The sequence below is a fragment of the Tursiops truncatus genome, chromosome 8, assembly GCF_011762595.2.
Source record: "Tursiops truncatus isolate mTurTru1 chromosome 8, mTurTru1.mat.Y, whole genome shotgun sequence".
In the NCBI taxonomy this organism is placed as follows: Eukaryota; Metazoa; Chordata; class Mammalia; order Artiodactyla; family Delphinidae; genus Tursiops; species Tursiops truncatus.
This window is the reverse complement of record NC_047041.1, coordinates 94864047-94879063: the sequence shown is the minus strand read 5'-3', so window position 1 is coordinate 94879063 and position 15017 is coordinate 94864047. Positions and strand designations below refer to the sequence as shown.

The following is a 15017-nucleotide window of genomic DNA, read 5'->3' as shown; positions in this document are numbered from 1 at the left end:
AGGAGGAGCTACATGGAGCTCTTGGCAGGGATGAGGAATGTTGAGGAACAGGGACAAGGGAGCTTGGAGGAGGAAAGAGTGGGAGCAGGAGGGCTTGCTGTAGAAGTTATGGGTGAAAAGAGTGTGTCACTGACCTGCCAACTCCCTCCTGTCCCCCAGGGTTCTCTTCAGGTTCTGCAGCGTGAAGCTGTGGGGCAGAGGCTCGGCCATGGACCCACTCTCAGAGCTGCACGACGACCTGACTTTGGATGACGCCAGCCAGGCTCTGAACCAGCTGAAGCTAGCCTCCATTGATGAGAAGAACTGGCCCTCAGACGAAATGCCCGACTTTCCCAAGTCAGGTGGGTACGGCTGGATCTCAGCAGCCATAAGCGCCTGAGAAGGGAAGACCCCCTTCCTGTGGAAGGAAGACCCCAGGAGGACAGGATGTGGGCAAACAGACCAGCCCCAGGGTGGGGCTGGGAGCACAAGCCTTACTGGGGGGAGGGCCAAAGAGCACGAATCTCAGGGAGAAAATTGTGCCAGACCCCCAGATGATCCCCTGACTTTGCTGTGTTCCTCAGATGACTCCAAAAGCAGCTCCCCGGAACCTGTCACACACCTGAAGTGGGATGACCCTTACTACGACATTGCCCGGCACCAGATTGTGGAGGTGGCAGGTGAGCACACCTAGCCTTGCACCTTTTCCCTCATAGTCTGCATCCCTGGCTTAAGGAAGCCAGGCCCTCCTGCCTTAGGGGAAGGGGCTGCAGGGGAGGGGCCGCTCTGACCCCTGACTCTGGGGCTATTGAGGCTCCATGTGTCATTCATTAAAAATACAGACTTGATTGTGATGGCCACTTGGTCTGTTCACCTGCAACCACAACCTGACCTGTGACCTCAGCATCTCCACTGGCAGATGGCATGTGGGAGGCACTGTGAAAGCCCTGGGTTTGATTTCCAGCTCTGCAGTCTGAGCTCATTCCTTCCTCACAGGGCTGCTGAGAGGATGACAATGGTGAACGTATATCAGGACCTAGCCCACAGCCAGAACGTAGTTGGCCCTCAATAAGTGTTCATTCATCTCCCTTCCCTTTGCCCTCAGGTCAGCTTTTCTTCCCCATCAGTTATTGGGGAGCAGGGAGGTGCCAGTCCCTCCGGGGAAACCGTACCTCCAAGGAAGTCTGGAATGGCAGAGCCTCCTTCCAGAAGTTAGGAGGCACATGACTCCTGGAGCATCAGGTTCCCCACAGATGTGCTACCCTGCTACAAATGAGCGCAGAGCCCCCCCTTGGGTCTTGGCCTCAGTGAGCTCCCGCCCTCCTGTTCATAATGCAGGACCCAGAAGCCTCCAGGAGCAAGGGAGGTAGCAGAGATGTTGATAACCTGGTTTCTGCCTATAGGGTCCTAGTGCTAGACGAAGAAATTGGAATTGTAGGATCCTTTGTCTCTTCTTCAGCTGTAAGCAAGGATGGCAGCACGGCCCTGAGGCATTGGGGTGGGCAAGGGGAGCCACGTAGCTTGTGGCCCCTGGAACCCTGAGTGGTGCTGGCTGAGGGGGCCCTGGAGGCATTCGGCCATAGGGAAGCAGCAGGGAGCTCCGTCTCTCCTGAATGCTGGGCTCAGGGAGGGATGGGGCAGCTGAGAGGGTTGTTCCTAATGTCAAGGTGTTTCCTTGGCATCTGTGTTCCTGATGCCTGCCCTGGTCTGGATTGGAGGACTTGGCTATGGCCTCTGTCACCCCTACAGAAGCAAGGCTGAGAGTTCTTTTTTGGCCTGGTCCTGCCCTGAGTACAGGAGAGTCACCTGAAGGCTCAGAACTTGCCTCACTCCTAGAGATGGACCTGACTGGGGCATAGGCATGTCTGATGTGAAGGAGTCTCTCTGCTGACATCCTCCTGGCTATGTGGCCAAGTCACAAGGCAGAGCAGGGAAGACTGCCCCCATCCCCACCAGGTGACCCCTGCAAGCAGAGCTGCAATATGTTTCTGTCTCTCCAGGGTGCGATGAGCCTGAGGGGGCCCAGCCAGGTAGGTGTGTAGGTGTGTTCCTGGCTCTCTGTGCTTGGCCTCTCTGGGCTGTGGATCAAGAAGGGCTCTTGGTGGAGGCCAGGTGGATCCAGCTTAATTGCAGCCCCACTCCAGGGAGCTGGGAGCTGGGAGCTGGTGGTACTTGGGAGCTGGAAATAGCAGGGGATTTATGGGAGGTTTGACAGGGTGGGGACTGTGTGGGGAGCCCACACATCCAGAGCCCAAAGGGGAAGGAGCTCCAGGGGAGGGGGGGGTCTTGTCCATGGGGGTCATGGGGCTGGCTGTAAGCAATGGCCAGGCTCGAGTGCTGGCTCAGGGCCCCTCTGGTGGGGTGTCCCCCATGTGTGTGCCTCTCTGACTGCTGAGAAGAGTTTGGATTGGCACTGCCAGAGCAAGAGTTGTTTGATGAGGCTATGGTGACTTCCTGGGAGGCCAGTTTCCTGGCCTTGGAAACCAGAGAAAGAGCCCACGTTAGAAGGGAGGATGTGTTATGTCCCCAACTCCTCTGTAGCCTCTGTTCTCCCTTGCTGGCAGTAGCTGTCATGCTCCACGGTCAAACCTGACTGGTCCACATGGGTTCTTTCCAGTGGTGTACTGGTAAAGGTTTAATAGTCTGCCCTCCAGAAAGAAAAAAAAGAAAAGGCTATTATTTGTATTATTTGTAACACGTGCAATTTCTAACTACAAATAGCAGATTTCTAGCTACCAACGATGATGTCAGCTGGCTTGCACTATTCCTGACAATTTCACATTTTAACCAATGTGCCCCAGCCCCCCACCTCCCATCTCCTTGGTTGGCCTGCTCTCAGGTCACGGGAGTGTGCTGGTCTGGCGGGTCCCAGAACGCCTGCTGGAGGAGCTGCTCTGTTGCTGATTAATACCCAGGTTCCCCTGGGAAGTTCCTGATCCGTATCTTGGGAATGCAGAGGTTTCATTCTCTGGCGGCTGGTCTTTTCCTGGTGCTTTCAACAAATGCTGTGCCTCCTTTTTGAGCCCTCTCCCTCAGTGCTCTGGAGCCACCAGTGCTGCCAGCTCCTTCTTTCCCTTCTTTTTCCAGGGTAAATCTGTTTGAATCTTCTGAGATGAGGAGGGGACTCCCAGGCCTTTATACACATGCTTCTTGTAGGAGCCGTTACCCTGCCTGCTGGCAAATGCCCGAGCCACTCAAGGACTTGGGCAATGGGACTCCACTCCAGGGAGGAGAGGACGGACTAAGCCCTGGGGTTGCCCATGTCTCGTTCTTTGCTAGTCTGGGAGTCTTGCCATCCAGTCCCTCTCTGAGCCCCCTCCTTTGTCCCCCATCCCCATCCTGACTTTACTTGGCATGCATTTATAAAACACCTACTCTGGGAACAAGTCCAGTACTCAGCACTGAGGATTTTTTTTTTTTTTAATATTTATTTATGCCTGTGTCAGGTCTTAGTTGAAGCACGCGGGATCTTTCATTGAGGCACGTGGGCTTCTCTCTAGTTGTGGCGCATGGGCTGCAGAGCATGTGGGCTGTGTAGTTTGTGGCATGCAGGCTCTCTAGTTGAGGTGCGCGAGCTCAGTAGTTGTGGCGCGTGGGCTTAGTTGCCCAGTGGCATGTGGGATCTTAGTTCCCCGACCAGGGATCGAACCCGCATCCCCTGCGTTGGAAGGTGGATTCTTAACCACTGGACCACCAGGGAAGTCCCCAGCATTGAGGATTCATTGAGGAACAATGCACATTCCCTCCTTCAAGGAGCATACAGTCCAGGGAAGCAGTTCTTGAAACTGGTCAGGAGTCCTCCTTGAAAATATGAAAGGTGTGGACCTCTTCCCCAGAAAACACGTGCACGTGCTTGTAATATTTTTTATATAACATCATGACATTGGTGGATGCCCATTGATGGAAACCTGGTTGAGAACCCAATTTCCTGTTTACAAGTTGCTGGGGCAGCTGAGCGGTGGAACTACAGGCCTCTGGCCTCTCACCTCAGTTGCTTGCTTAACCAGTTACCAGCTCTTTAAATACCAGAGCCTTGTGAGCTCAGACTTTCTGCTCTGCCTAAGTCCTCAAATCTGCCGGCCAATGAGGGCTGCCTTACTGTTGGAGGGCAGTGATGAAGAGAATCTTTTAGAATCCTCCATGCTCCTCCCAGTGTTTTCCACTATGCCCTGGGCGTTTCCTCTGCTTAGAGGGGAGTAGACAGATGATGTCCCTCCGCCCCACAGGCTCATAATAGAAGGCCCAGGGGTTTCTGAAGCTCCAGATTGTCCACGAGGGTGGGCTGGGCAGTCTAACCCTTCATCCCTGCCCACTGCCAGTCTGCTCTTTCTCCTGTCAAAGCCTATGGGAAGTGAATCAGAGCAGGCCGCAGAGCCACCCCCAACTGGCCTGGAAGGAACCCAGCGCCTCAGGATCTGGTCCAGGGTGTGGAGGGGAACAGGTGACACCTGGTCTTTCAAAATAGACCTGCTGCTGGATGGAGCTGCACCGTCTCCTCCTCAGACATACCTGCAGAGGGTTCTCTGCTTGTTAAGTCTGGAGAAATTCTGCCCCAGGCTTTGGGAAACTGTCCAAAGCAGTCTCATATCCCAGATAACATGGTGAGCAAACTCAGAAATAGAACCGTGCATACCGTGTAATGCCGACCTGTGACAGGCTACCAGCGTTTATTGAATACCTGCCACATTGCTGGGCTTTGGACCATCTGGACATTTAAAGATGGACAAGACAGTCCCTGTCTTTGAGCTGCTCACAGCCACTAGAGGAGACAGACACATAAATAGTTATACAGGAGAGTCAGTGTTGTGACAGAGACGGGTGATGGTTCATGCTGGGAGCTATGAAACGGGACAGCTAACCTGCCTGCGGGGAGGAGGAGGGGACACAGGCTTCTGGGAGATTATGCCTGGGATGAGTCTTAAGGATTCAAAGGAGTTAGCCTAGAGGAGGGGAGCAGAATTGCCTAGAGGAAGTCTGTCTGGCATGAGAGACAGAGGCTAAAGCCACCTGCTGCGGACTGGGCCGAAGGTGTGCATGGTGTGAGCCTGCAGAGGGGGTTGGTGGGGCCAAGCCTCAAAGTCCTGTGAGCCTTTCTAAGGGGCTTTTATACAGCTTGGGGTGGGGTTCAGGAAGAAAGAAGTCAAGGCAGGAGAGTCAAGGGCAGGTAGATGTTTCTAATTCTCCAAGGCTAGAAGCTGGGGCAGTTCAGAAAGGAGAACGGAGCCTCTCTCTGGGCTTGGTGGGCCAGGCCTCAGACCCTGACCCAGGAAATTCTTGGAGGGTCCTGACTAGGACCTTTGGCTAGGGCCAGCAGAGACTAGGCAGTGTTCTGGGTGGAGATGGAATCACTGGAGGGGTTGATCCAGAGGCTGGACACAGTGGGAGACTGCTGGGAGTGAGGCAATAGCTCAGGCCAGAGCACCAGGCTGGGCCACCAGCAGGGACTGGGGCCATGCTGCCCACATTCCAGAAGCCTTCCTCAGCCCCTCCAATGAGTCTTGCCCCAGCCCTTGAGAAAAGGGTCAGAGCCTTGGCAACCACTTTGGAAAAGCCCTGAGTCCTGGGTTAAGTCACTCACTGACCAAGAAGTATCATCAAGATCATGGTTTATTTAACATGGAGAAGACACTCAGCAAGTTGTTGGGGAATCCCTGAATCCTCAGAGGTAGAAGAAGGACAGACTGTGTGGGCTGTGTAAGTGGTCTTTTTATTTGCCTCTGAAGCAGTGGGGATTAGGCAAGAATGACTCTGGAGAGGTGTGAGGGTAAAGATAAAGGGAAGGGCCCTGGGACATGGGGGAGTGGGGACCAGGCCTTGTCCCCATCGAGCTGTGCTTAGAGTCCCTGGTTCACACTGACCCTGGAAGAGCATCTCACCTTGGGAGGCTGTGGCATATGTCTCAGGAGCTCCCCAGCTTCATGACAAAGCCAGATGGTCAGACCATGAAATAGTGACTAGTTTTGGACAGACATCCCTCAGTGGTTACACTCAAATGAGCACCTTCCCAAAGTGTTACAAACTCCTCTCTACTCCATGTTTTTTAGAATATCCTTAATGAGAAAGGAATGATTTTTAGAAATGTCCAGAGGTCAATCAACTGTGGCAAATAATTCTGGCAGTAAAATCAGAAAGTGTTGTTAGTAGTCAAAAACAAGACATGACTGTTAAGTAATCAGACTGATTTCCTCACTGGCCTCAGGCTTTCTGAGAAGGTAGCTTCAAGAAGTTTTTCAAATACAGGCTGCTCAGAGGAGATGCTTCTGGAATAGGTGTGGAGTTTTAATATGATGTACGGCAAGGTAACAGTTGCTTTGGTGGCTGTGACTTTTTTTGTTTTCTTAGTTATGGTGAAATTTATATAACATAAAATTAACCATTTTAGGGGCTTCCCTGGTGGCGCAGTGGTTAAGAATCCGCCTGCCAATGCAGGGGACACGGGTTCAAGCCCTGGCCTGGGAAGATCCCACATGCCACGGAGCAACTAAGCCCGTGTGCCACAACTACTGAGCCTGTGCTCTAGAGCCTGCGAGCCACAACTACTGAGCCTGCGTGCCGCAACTACTGAAGCCCACGCGCCTAGAGCCCATGCTCCGCAACAAGAGAAGCCACCACAATAAGAAGCCCGCACACCGCAACGAAGAGTAGCCCCCGCTCACCGCAACCAGAGAAAGCCCATGCACAGCAACAAAGACCCAACGCAGCCAAAAAAAAGAAAAAAATTAACCATTTTAAAGTGTATACTTTGGTGGTATTTAGTACATTCACAATGTTGAACAACCACCACCTCTATCTAGTTCCATCATTTCATCCATTTCATCCATAGTTTCACCCATACCAACCCCCATAACCATAAGCATCAATCCCTATTCTCCCTTCCTCCCAGCACCTATAACCACTAATTTGCTTTCTGTTGTTACAGATTTACCTATATAGCTCATATAAATGGAACCAAACAATATGTAGCCTTTTATGTCCAGCTTCTTTCACTTAGCATCATGTTTTCAAGGTTCATTCACAATGTAGCGTGTATCAGTACTCCATTCCTTTTTATAGCCAGTAGTCCATTGCATGGATACACCACATTTTCTTCATCTGCCCATCCATTGATGGACATTTGGGTTGTTTCCACCAGGCATGACTTTTTAAGAAGTCATGTTATTTTTTTTGTGCCCCAGCTCTGTAGCCCTGAGACCACCTGTCCCTCTTTCTTCAGTGACACACCCTTGAGTGCAGGCACCTGCCCAGAGGTCTGTCCGCATGGGCCACTCTGGCCCCAACGCTAAATGGTACAGTCTCCAGGCCTGGCCCCTTTCAGATCCTCACCTGACTTCTCTTGGCTTATTGTTCACCCACTGTGCTCCACCTTTCTCCACACCTAGGAGATGACAAGTATGGGCGGAAGATCATTGTGTTTAGTGCCTGCCGAATGCCCCCGAGCCACCAGCTGGACCATAGCAAGCTCCTGGGGTGAGTACCCATGGGGAAGTGATGGAACCCGTGCTCAGATCCCCACTACGGCCTGGAGCCATTTTCCTTACTGTCCCTTCCTGCCCCGGGGGTACCAAGCCACCTCCCTCAAGGCCTCCCCTCTTCTCCTGAGGGATATTGGGAGCACTGGGCTAGGTGTTAGATCTGGTTTCTAGTCCTGGAAACCATCTGTGTGACCTTGGAAAGTGTGTTCATCTCTTTAAGCCTCTTTTTCTTCACTCTTCTTGGGGAATAATAATACAGCCCTTGTTCCTCATAGGAGTGAGATACTGCATTTGAAAATGCTTTGAAAAGTAAAATACCATCCAAATGTGAGGACTGATTATGATAACGATATGGTGCACTTCTGAGGCAGTTGCAGTTGTTCATCATTTACATGAATAATTAGTGTTATTTTGTGCCAAATCTGGTGCCAGCAACTTCTGTACCTATCCAGGTTCTAATAGCTAAATACAGGTAATAGCTCTGTTTGGTCTAGAAATCTGATGCAAGTCCAAAGGCTGATTGAAAGCAGGAGTTTGACAGGCTGTGTTCTGATAAGTGTTCATCGTTGAGCCACCACTAGGCCAGTGCTGGGTCCACAGCAGGTGCGGGATCCCTGGAGGCAGAGCCATAACTGACTTCCTCCTGAGGCTCCTCAGTGTGTGTACAGTTTCCATCTTGCACTCCTTTCCTGACACTTTAAAGCACTTCCTGCAATTGCAAATGTCTGCCCCGCCCTTACCAGCTCTTTGGGATCCTGAATGGTTGTGTGTGTGGAGGGGCTGTTGTGGGGTTGGGGACAGTCCGGGGCTACAGCAACAGAAGGGGAGGGCCTGACTGCAGAGCCCGTGCAGTCCTGTGAGCCAGGGCCAGGCCCGAGTCTCTCCAGCTTTGTGCGAATGCTTTCTCTCTGGTCTCCTGAGCCCTCCTCCCACTGCTCCTCCACCGTCCAGGCAGGCAGAGCCTGCTCCAGGCCCGTCACGTGGCCCAGCCAGGAACAGACCAAGAAGCCCAGCCTGAGGGTGGCTGAGTCACCTGTCCCCCTTTCTGGGTTTATTGTCACAGTATTTGACAAGGCAGGTGACAGACTCCTGGCCAGATTATGGGCTGAGTGGGAGGAGGTCAGAGGAGGTGGATGGGAAAGCACCCAGCTTTCAGGAGAGAGCGTGCTGAGCAAGGCAGCCTCCACTCTGGGGCTTCGTCTGCCTTCGGGAAGCCCTCTGTCACCCATCCTGTCCATCCTCCACTCCTTCCCAGCGGGATCTCCCCGCCACCACCTGGCCGGGCAGGGAGGTGCTTTCATCATGCATCAGTCCTGTCATCTTGTTTTCAGTCAGATTATCTCAGACTTGGCTTTTCCCAGCTGTCCTGCCAGATCTGGGGGGTTGAAATAGAAAGTACCTGAAGCTTGGATGCAGAAGACCAGTTAAACTTCAACTCTGCCTCTTACCAGCTGTGTGCTTGGGGTCAGGTCTCTCCTGAGCCCTGTGAAATGCCATTGTATTCATTTGTAAAGTATCACAGATTTCAAGAATGTAGAACAATGTAGATAGCTATTAAGAAAAAATACAGACAGCAATAAATAAAGTCTCCCATAAACCCACCACCCAGAGAGAAAACCACTGTTAACATTTTAGTGTATTCACTTCCCATTTTTTCTATAACATATACAGAACTCTATAGTCAGTTTTGTATCTTACATAATGTTTTTATATTCTGAGCATTAAACATTCTTCAAGGATATCCTTTCAAAAAATTTTGACATATGTGTATCCAGAAAAGTGAACACATTATGTATACTACTTGATGAATTTTCAAAAACGAAATACACCCATGTCATCCACACCTACAAACTTCCCTTTGCTCTTCCAGGCAGTACCCCAAAGGGTAACCACTGTTCTCACATCCAACTTCACAGATTGGTTCTGTCTGCAGAAACATCCTGTGAGGTATTCTATTTATAGATCTCCTGTAATTTATTTAACCAACATTCTGTTCTTGGACACTTACTTTGCTGCTCATTTTTCCCCCCATTATAAAACAGGCTATAATGAACAGCCTTTTACAAAAACATTTCTGTTCATCTTTGATTAGTTCCTTGGGATAAATTCCTGGACATATTTTTATCAGGTCAGAGTATGAACATTTTATAGCTTCTGATAAACATCAGTTTATTGACCTCCAAAAGGTCATAACATTCATCAAAGGATGAGTGTATTTTCACTACAACTTTTGCTATTTTATTTATTTATTTTTATTTATTTTTTGCGTGGCATGCGGGATCTTAGTTCCCCAACCAGGGATCGAACTCATGCCCCCTGCAGTGGAAGCGCAGAGTCTTAACTGCTGGACCACCAGGGAAGTCCCTAACTTTTGCTATTTTATAGTTGCAAAATGCCATCCTTTTATGTGACAGCTCTTTTCAAACTGCAAAGTGCTCAATGTGTGTAAGGGGTAAATTACTGTATAGTGATAATGATGGGAATCAAGATAATAAATCCAGCATAAGACACCTCACATGTCCGCCAGTGCTGGCACCCATGGACCAATGTTTAGGTTAGCCTCTCTGGGATAGGTCAGGTTGTGTCTGGGCACTTAGTCACATCCTTGGGCACTTCCCAAGGCTCCTTCCCGGGCTTCCCTGGTGGCTCAGTGGTTAAGAATCCACCTGCCAGTGCAGGGGGCACGGGTTGGAGCCCTGGTCCAGGAAGATCCCACATGCCGCGGAGCAACTAAGCCTGTGCGCCACAACTACTGAGCCTGCACTGTAGAGCCCGCGAGCCACAACTACTGAGCCCATGTGCCACAACTGCTGAAGCCCACGAGCCACAACTACTGAGCCCGTGAGCCACAACTACTGAAGCCTGCGCGCCTAGAGCCCATGCTCTGCAACAAGAAAAGCCACCGCAATGAGAAGCCCGCACACCGCAGTGAAGAGTAGCCCCCACTCACTGCAACTAGAGAAAGCCAGCGCACAAAAATGAAGACCCAACACAGCCAAAAATAAATTAACTAATTAAATAAATTTAAACAAAAGCCGTCAGATTTCTAATTAATAACTGTAAGCTTTCCAAATCATTAAAAAAAATAAAAAGGCTCCTTCCCTCCTTTCCCTCCTCCCCTCCTTTCCCTCCTCCCCTTGGAAGCCCTTAGCATTCCTGCATGCCCAGCCTCCCAGCCTGGAGTGGTGTTCCTGCTGGGGCCTGGGAGCTGTTGGCCAACCAGAAAGAGGGTTTTCCACTGGGCTCCTCTCCCTTTCTGGAATTCATGTTCACTCAATTCATACTTCTCCACCTCAGGTGGGCCCAACACCCGTATGTGTGTTTGTGTTGGGTGGTAGGTATTGTGTTGTGAGCATAGGGAACTTGAGGTGTGGGTCTTTGGTCCACAGAACGTCCAGTGACTGGAGCAGGGGAGGGGACCCTCTGACCACCCTGATCCCCTTTCGTGGGCACAGTGTTCTACAGACAGCGCTGGGAGTGTAAAAGGCAGAGCTGTCCCATGATCAACAAGGCGAAACTTGGAGTTAGTTCACCTCCAGTCTCCACCACAAGCTGTGTGACCTCAGAGAAGCACTTGACCTCTCTCAGCCTCACTGCCCTCGCTCGTAAGAAGGGGATAGTATTGGCCTCCATTATAATGAGGAAGGCATGAGATATTGCATACAAAGTGCTTGGTAGACACTAAGAGCTTAATACTGGTAAATGGTGACTGTCATCATTACTGTTGACTCAGGGCAATCCTGTGAGTGAAATGTTATTCCCATTTTTACTGCAGGTATGTGAGATGGCTCCAGTTAGAGTCCTGGTCTCCTGACTCCTAGTCAGTGCTCAAACCTGAGAGCTGCTGTTGTTCTTATTATTCCTCCACGCAGCCCAGCCACTACCTCGTTCCTCCTCCACCCCAACATGGTGACTGATTATGCAGCCAGAACAGACAGGGCAGGAGAGGGGCTGGCGGAGGCAGGAGGAGGGGATTCCTGGGGCACTGGTTCTGTCTTAATGGGGCCCCACTTGCATACAGGGCAGGCCTGAGTGGGGCTCATCTCTTACAGATACCTGAAGCACACCCTGGACCAGTATGTGGAGAGCGACTACACGCTGCTCTACCTGCACCATGGCCTGACCAGCGACAACAAGCCCTCCCTCAGCTGGCTCCGGGACGCCTACCGGGAGTTTGACCGCAAGTGGGTTAGGGCCTCGGAGGAGCTCCAGGGCCCAGGGTCCAGCAGCTCTGCCGGGTTCTGGGCTGCCCTCTGCTTGGGCAGGAACGTATTCCATGCCGGGGGAGGCGGGTCCCCCCTACCTGGGTAAACTAAACACAAAGAGTCTCAAGTTGGAATGGCCTGGGCTTCAATCCCAGTTTCTCTACTTACTCGCTCTGTGACCTTTCATCTTACTTAACCTCTCTGAGCCCGTTTCCTAATCTGTAAAATAGGGCAACAATGGCACTTACCTCGAAGGCTTACTGTGAGTCGTCAAATCAGTAACTGTACATTAAGAGCTTAGCTCTGTGCCTCTCCTACCATGCCCACTCCTGAGTTCCCCGTTCTGCCTCTGCAGGTACAAGAAGAATATCAAGGCTCTGTACATCGTGCACCCCACCATGTTCATCAAGACCCTGCTCATCCTCTTCAAGCCCATCATTAGGTGAGTGGGCCCAGGGCGGGGCACTCGTCTCTTGTGCTTCCCCTTGAACTGTGAAGCAGATACCTGAGGAAGCCAAGCATCCTGGGGACCGACCACTTTGGGGCTAGGCCTCAGTCTGATCTGGGTGGGCTGCTGAGGAGAAAGTGGAGGCTTGCTGAAGCGGGCCTACCCTGGACCCATACCCTTTCTTCCATCGGCAGCTTCAAGTTTGGGCAGAAGATCTTCTATGTGAATTACCTGAGTGAGCTGAGCGAGCATGTGAAGCTGGAGCAACTGGGGATCCCTCGCCAAGTGCTCAAGTGAGACCGCGGTGGGGGCTGTGTGTGCCCACCGGGCACACTGTCCACATATATCATGTTTGTGGGGGTAGGATGTGCCGGCCAAGGGGAGAAGCAGCCTTGACAGCGCCAGGATACACAGGGGAAGCAGATGTGATGAGTAAGGGGCAGCACATGGGGTCAGAGCAAGTCCAGATCCCGTATCTGTCACTGAAAAGCTCTGTAACTGAATCTCTTTAAAGTCTTCACTTCTGTGTAAAGCTGGGTGGGTGGGAGGACTGAATGAGGTTATCCACGTAAGATAGCACAGTAAGTGCCTGACAAACAAGAGGTGCCACAGTGACTGCAGAGCCAGGTGGGGGCCCTGACCCTCCCCGCTGCTTCCCCAGGTATGATGACTTCCTCAAATCCACCCAGAAGAGCCCCGCGACAGCCCCCAAGCCCATGCCGCCGCGGCCCCCTCTGCCCAACCAGCAGTTCGGGGTCTCCTTGCAGCAGTGAGTATGCGAAAGGTGGGCGGGGCTGGCACCTGGGGACCAGGAGGACTGCAGACCCGTCACTGCGTTGTGCCCACAGCCTCCGGGAGAAGAACCCAGAGCAGGAGCCCATTCCGCTCGTGCTGCGGGAGACCGTTGCCTACCTACAGGCCCACGGTGAGTGCCAGGGAGCCCTCTCCCATCGGGAAGCTGCTGGGCAGGGCTGGGCAAGGTCCCACGTGCGCCAGCACCCACACTGACCCTGACCGGGACCCCAAGACACAGAATGGGTGGGGAGTCCGCACGTTGCCCCAGAGCTCTGAGACTCACCAGGCCCCACTGTTTCCCAGCTCTCACCACTGAGGGGATTTTCCGGAGGTCGGCCAACACCCAAGTTGTACGGGAAGTGCAACAGAAGTACAACATGGGTGAGTGGCCCCAGGGATGTGTCGAAGCCCAGAGGGCCAGTACAGATCATGCGCGTGCACACGTGTGTGTGTGTGTGTGTGTGTGAGTTTTCTGTGGCATTTGGTATAATTACATGGGTCTCACTCCTGCCTGGTTGTCCCAGGCCTACTTTCTCATAGGTCAGTCTTCTGGAGCCTGGGTTCAGGGTCATTCAGAGGCGAGGAATAACTGTGGTGTGTGCTCGGGGGCCCCACTCCCCAGATGGCCTGACCCTGTGCCCCCTGTCCCAGTGGGAGGAGGAGGCTTGTGCCCAAGGGTGAAGTCAGGCTGTGGGGCCTGCTTGGCCTCCGGATTGGCTGCTGGTCTCCAGGCTCGGCCCAGCTCCTCCCCTCCCCACCCCCCAGGGCTGCCTGTGGACTTCGACCAGTACAATGAGTTGCACCTGCCAGCGGTCATTCTCAAGACCTTCCTCCGGGAGCTTCCTGAGCCCCTGCTCACCTTTGACCTCTACTCCCACGTTGTGGGCTTCCTCAGTGAGTGCCCCTCTCCCCCTTCTCCAGCTTCTTCAGGGTGGGGTTGCAGCTGAACTCAGAGCAGGTGGGTTTGGCCTGTCCTTCAAGGAAAGTCTGGTTGGGTCTTCCCCCTAGCCTCATGACAGGGCTTCCCGAACCAGTCCAGCCATGGGCCCCTGTGACCTGGGCCCCCCTTCCTCATAGACATTGATGAGAGCCAGAGAGTGGAGGCCACGCTGCAGGCCTTCCAGATGCTGCCCGAGGAGAACTACCTGGTGCTGCGTTTCCTCACTGCCTTCCTGGTGCAGGTGAGACCTCAGCCTGGGCCTCTACCACTTACCTGGAGGAGAGAGGGAGGAGGAGTTGCCGTGGCTGCTGCTCCTGGGTGTGGTTGCCAGGCGTGGGAGGCGGCGTCTTTGGCTTCCTGCTGCAGCCCCCTGATTCCTTCCACAGATTTCTGCCCTCTGTGACCAGAACAAGATGACCAACACTAACCTGGCTGTTGTCTTCGGCCCTAACCTGCTGTGGGCCAAGGATGCTGCCATCACCCTCAAGGCCATTAATCCCATCAATACCTTCACCAAGTTCCTCCTGGATCATCAAGGGGAGCTGTTTCAGCCCTGACTCCAAGGGGCTCTGAGCCCAGCCCCTGCCCCACCCGCCCCCTTCTCTGATAGCCCCAGTTTGGACTCTTCCTCTTGGCTTCAGCCTTACGGGAGCCCAGGGCTCCTGCCCAGAAAGGGGCTGTGAGCCCCCTGGAGACAGAAGCTGGAGCCAGCCAACTGGACAGCTCCTCCTCCCCTCCTGTCCAGCCCACCTCACCGGCCCCAGGGGCCTCGCTGTAACCACAAGACGTTTTTCTTCGCCTTATACTTCTCACTGCCTCTTTGGATCCCTGGCTCCTGCCGGGCTCTGCAGAGCTGGCCTTGGCTCTTCAGGCAGGAGGACTGGCCCCAGCAACCGCTTGCTTACCTGCTTTCTCCTGCCTCTTCCCCTGGCAACTGGAGATGCCAAAATCACTGCCGGCTGGGCTGGTAGCTGGGGCTGGTCCTCCCCTTCCCGACTGCTGGGGAATGAAAGGCTGAGCTGGCCTGGGCCGGCCCTGCTGTGACTCCTCCCTGTCTGGGTGAAGGCCTGGTTGCAAGCACCCTGTTCCTGTCCTCCCCTCTGGTGGCTCAGCCTCTGGCATTTACACAGTTAACGAATGACAGCCTGGAGTCCTATGTCTGCCTTCTCTTCCACACA

At 53.0% G+C, this 15017-nt stretch overlaps 2 protein-coding genes across 3 annotated transcripts in view; one reads left to right on the top strand and one right to left on the bottom strand.

The window, feature by feature from the left end:
• Positions 1–205: 205 nt before the first annotated feature.
• ARHGAP1 (Rho GTPase activating protein 1) lies at positions 206–14438 on the top strand. Of its 2 annotated transcripts, XM_033860608.2 has the most exons (13): positions 206–341; positions 564–659; positions 1980–2009; positions 7359–7446; positions 11504–11635; positions 12012–12098; positions 12299–12397; positions 12766–12873; positions 12953–13029; positions 13203–13280; positions 13665–13793; positions 13977–14080; positions 14226–14438. In XM_033860608.2, the coding sequence occupies exons 1-13, from the start codon at positions 209–211 to the stop codon at positions 14394–14396; spliced, it is 1332 nt and encodes a 443-aa protein (XP_033716499.1). In that variant the 5' UTR covers positions 206–208; the 3' UTR covers positions 14397–14438. The 2 variants fall into 2 exon arrangements, with proteins under 2 accessions (XP_033716499.1, XP_073664982.1); XM_073808881.1 differs by lacking the exon at positions 1980–2009.
• Positions 3388–15017, bottom strand: part of ATG13 (autophagy related 13) — a 61756-nt gene continuing 50126 nt past the window's right edge. The window contains exon 18 of the mRNA XM_073808878.1: positions 3388–9002. Within this exon, the coding sequence (XP_073664979.1) occupies positions 8883–9002 (120 nt within the window). The 3' untranslated portion in view covers positions 3388–8882. The remainder of the gene's footprint in view (positions 9003–15017) is intronic.

Coding starts and splice junctions, on each gene's coding strand:
- ARHGAP1 (XM_033860608.2), top strand. CDS start 209: ATGGACCCACTCTCAGAGCTGCACGACGACCTGACTTTGGATGACGCC. Junction 12,874..12,952: donor TTCGGGGTCTCCTTGCAGCA/GTGAGTATGCGA, acceptor TTGTGCCCACAG/CCTCCGGGAGAAGAACCCAG. Junction 13,794..13,976: donor CCACGTTGTGGGCTTCCTCA/GTGAGTGCCCCT, acceptor CCTTCCTCATAG/ACATTGATGAGAGCCAGAGA.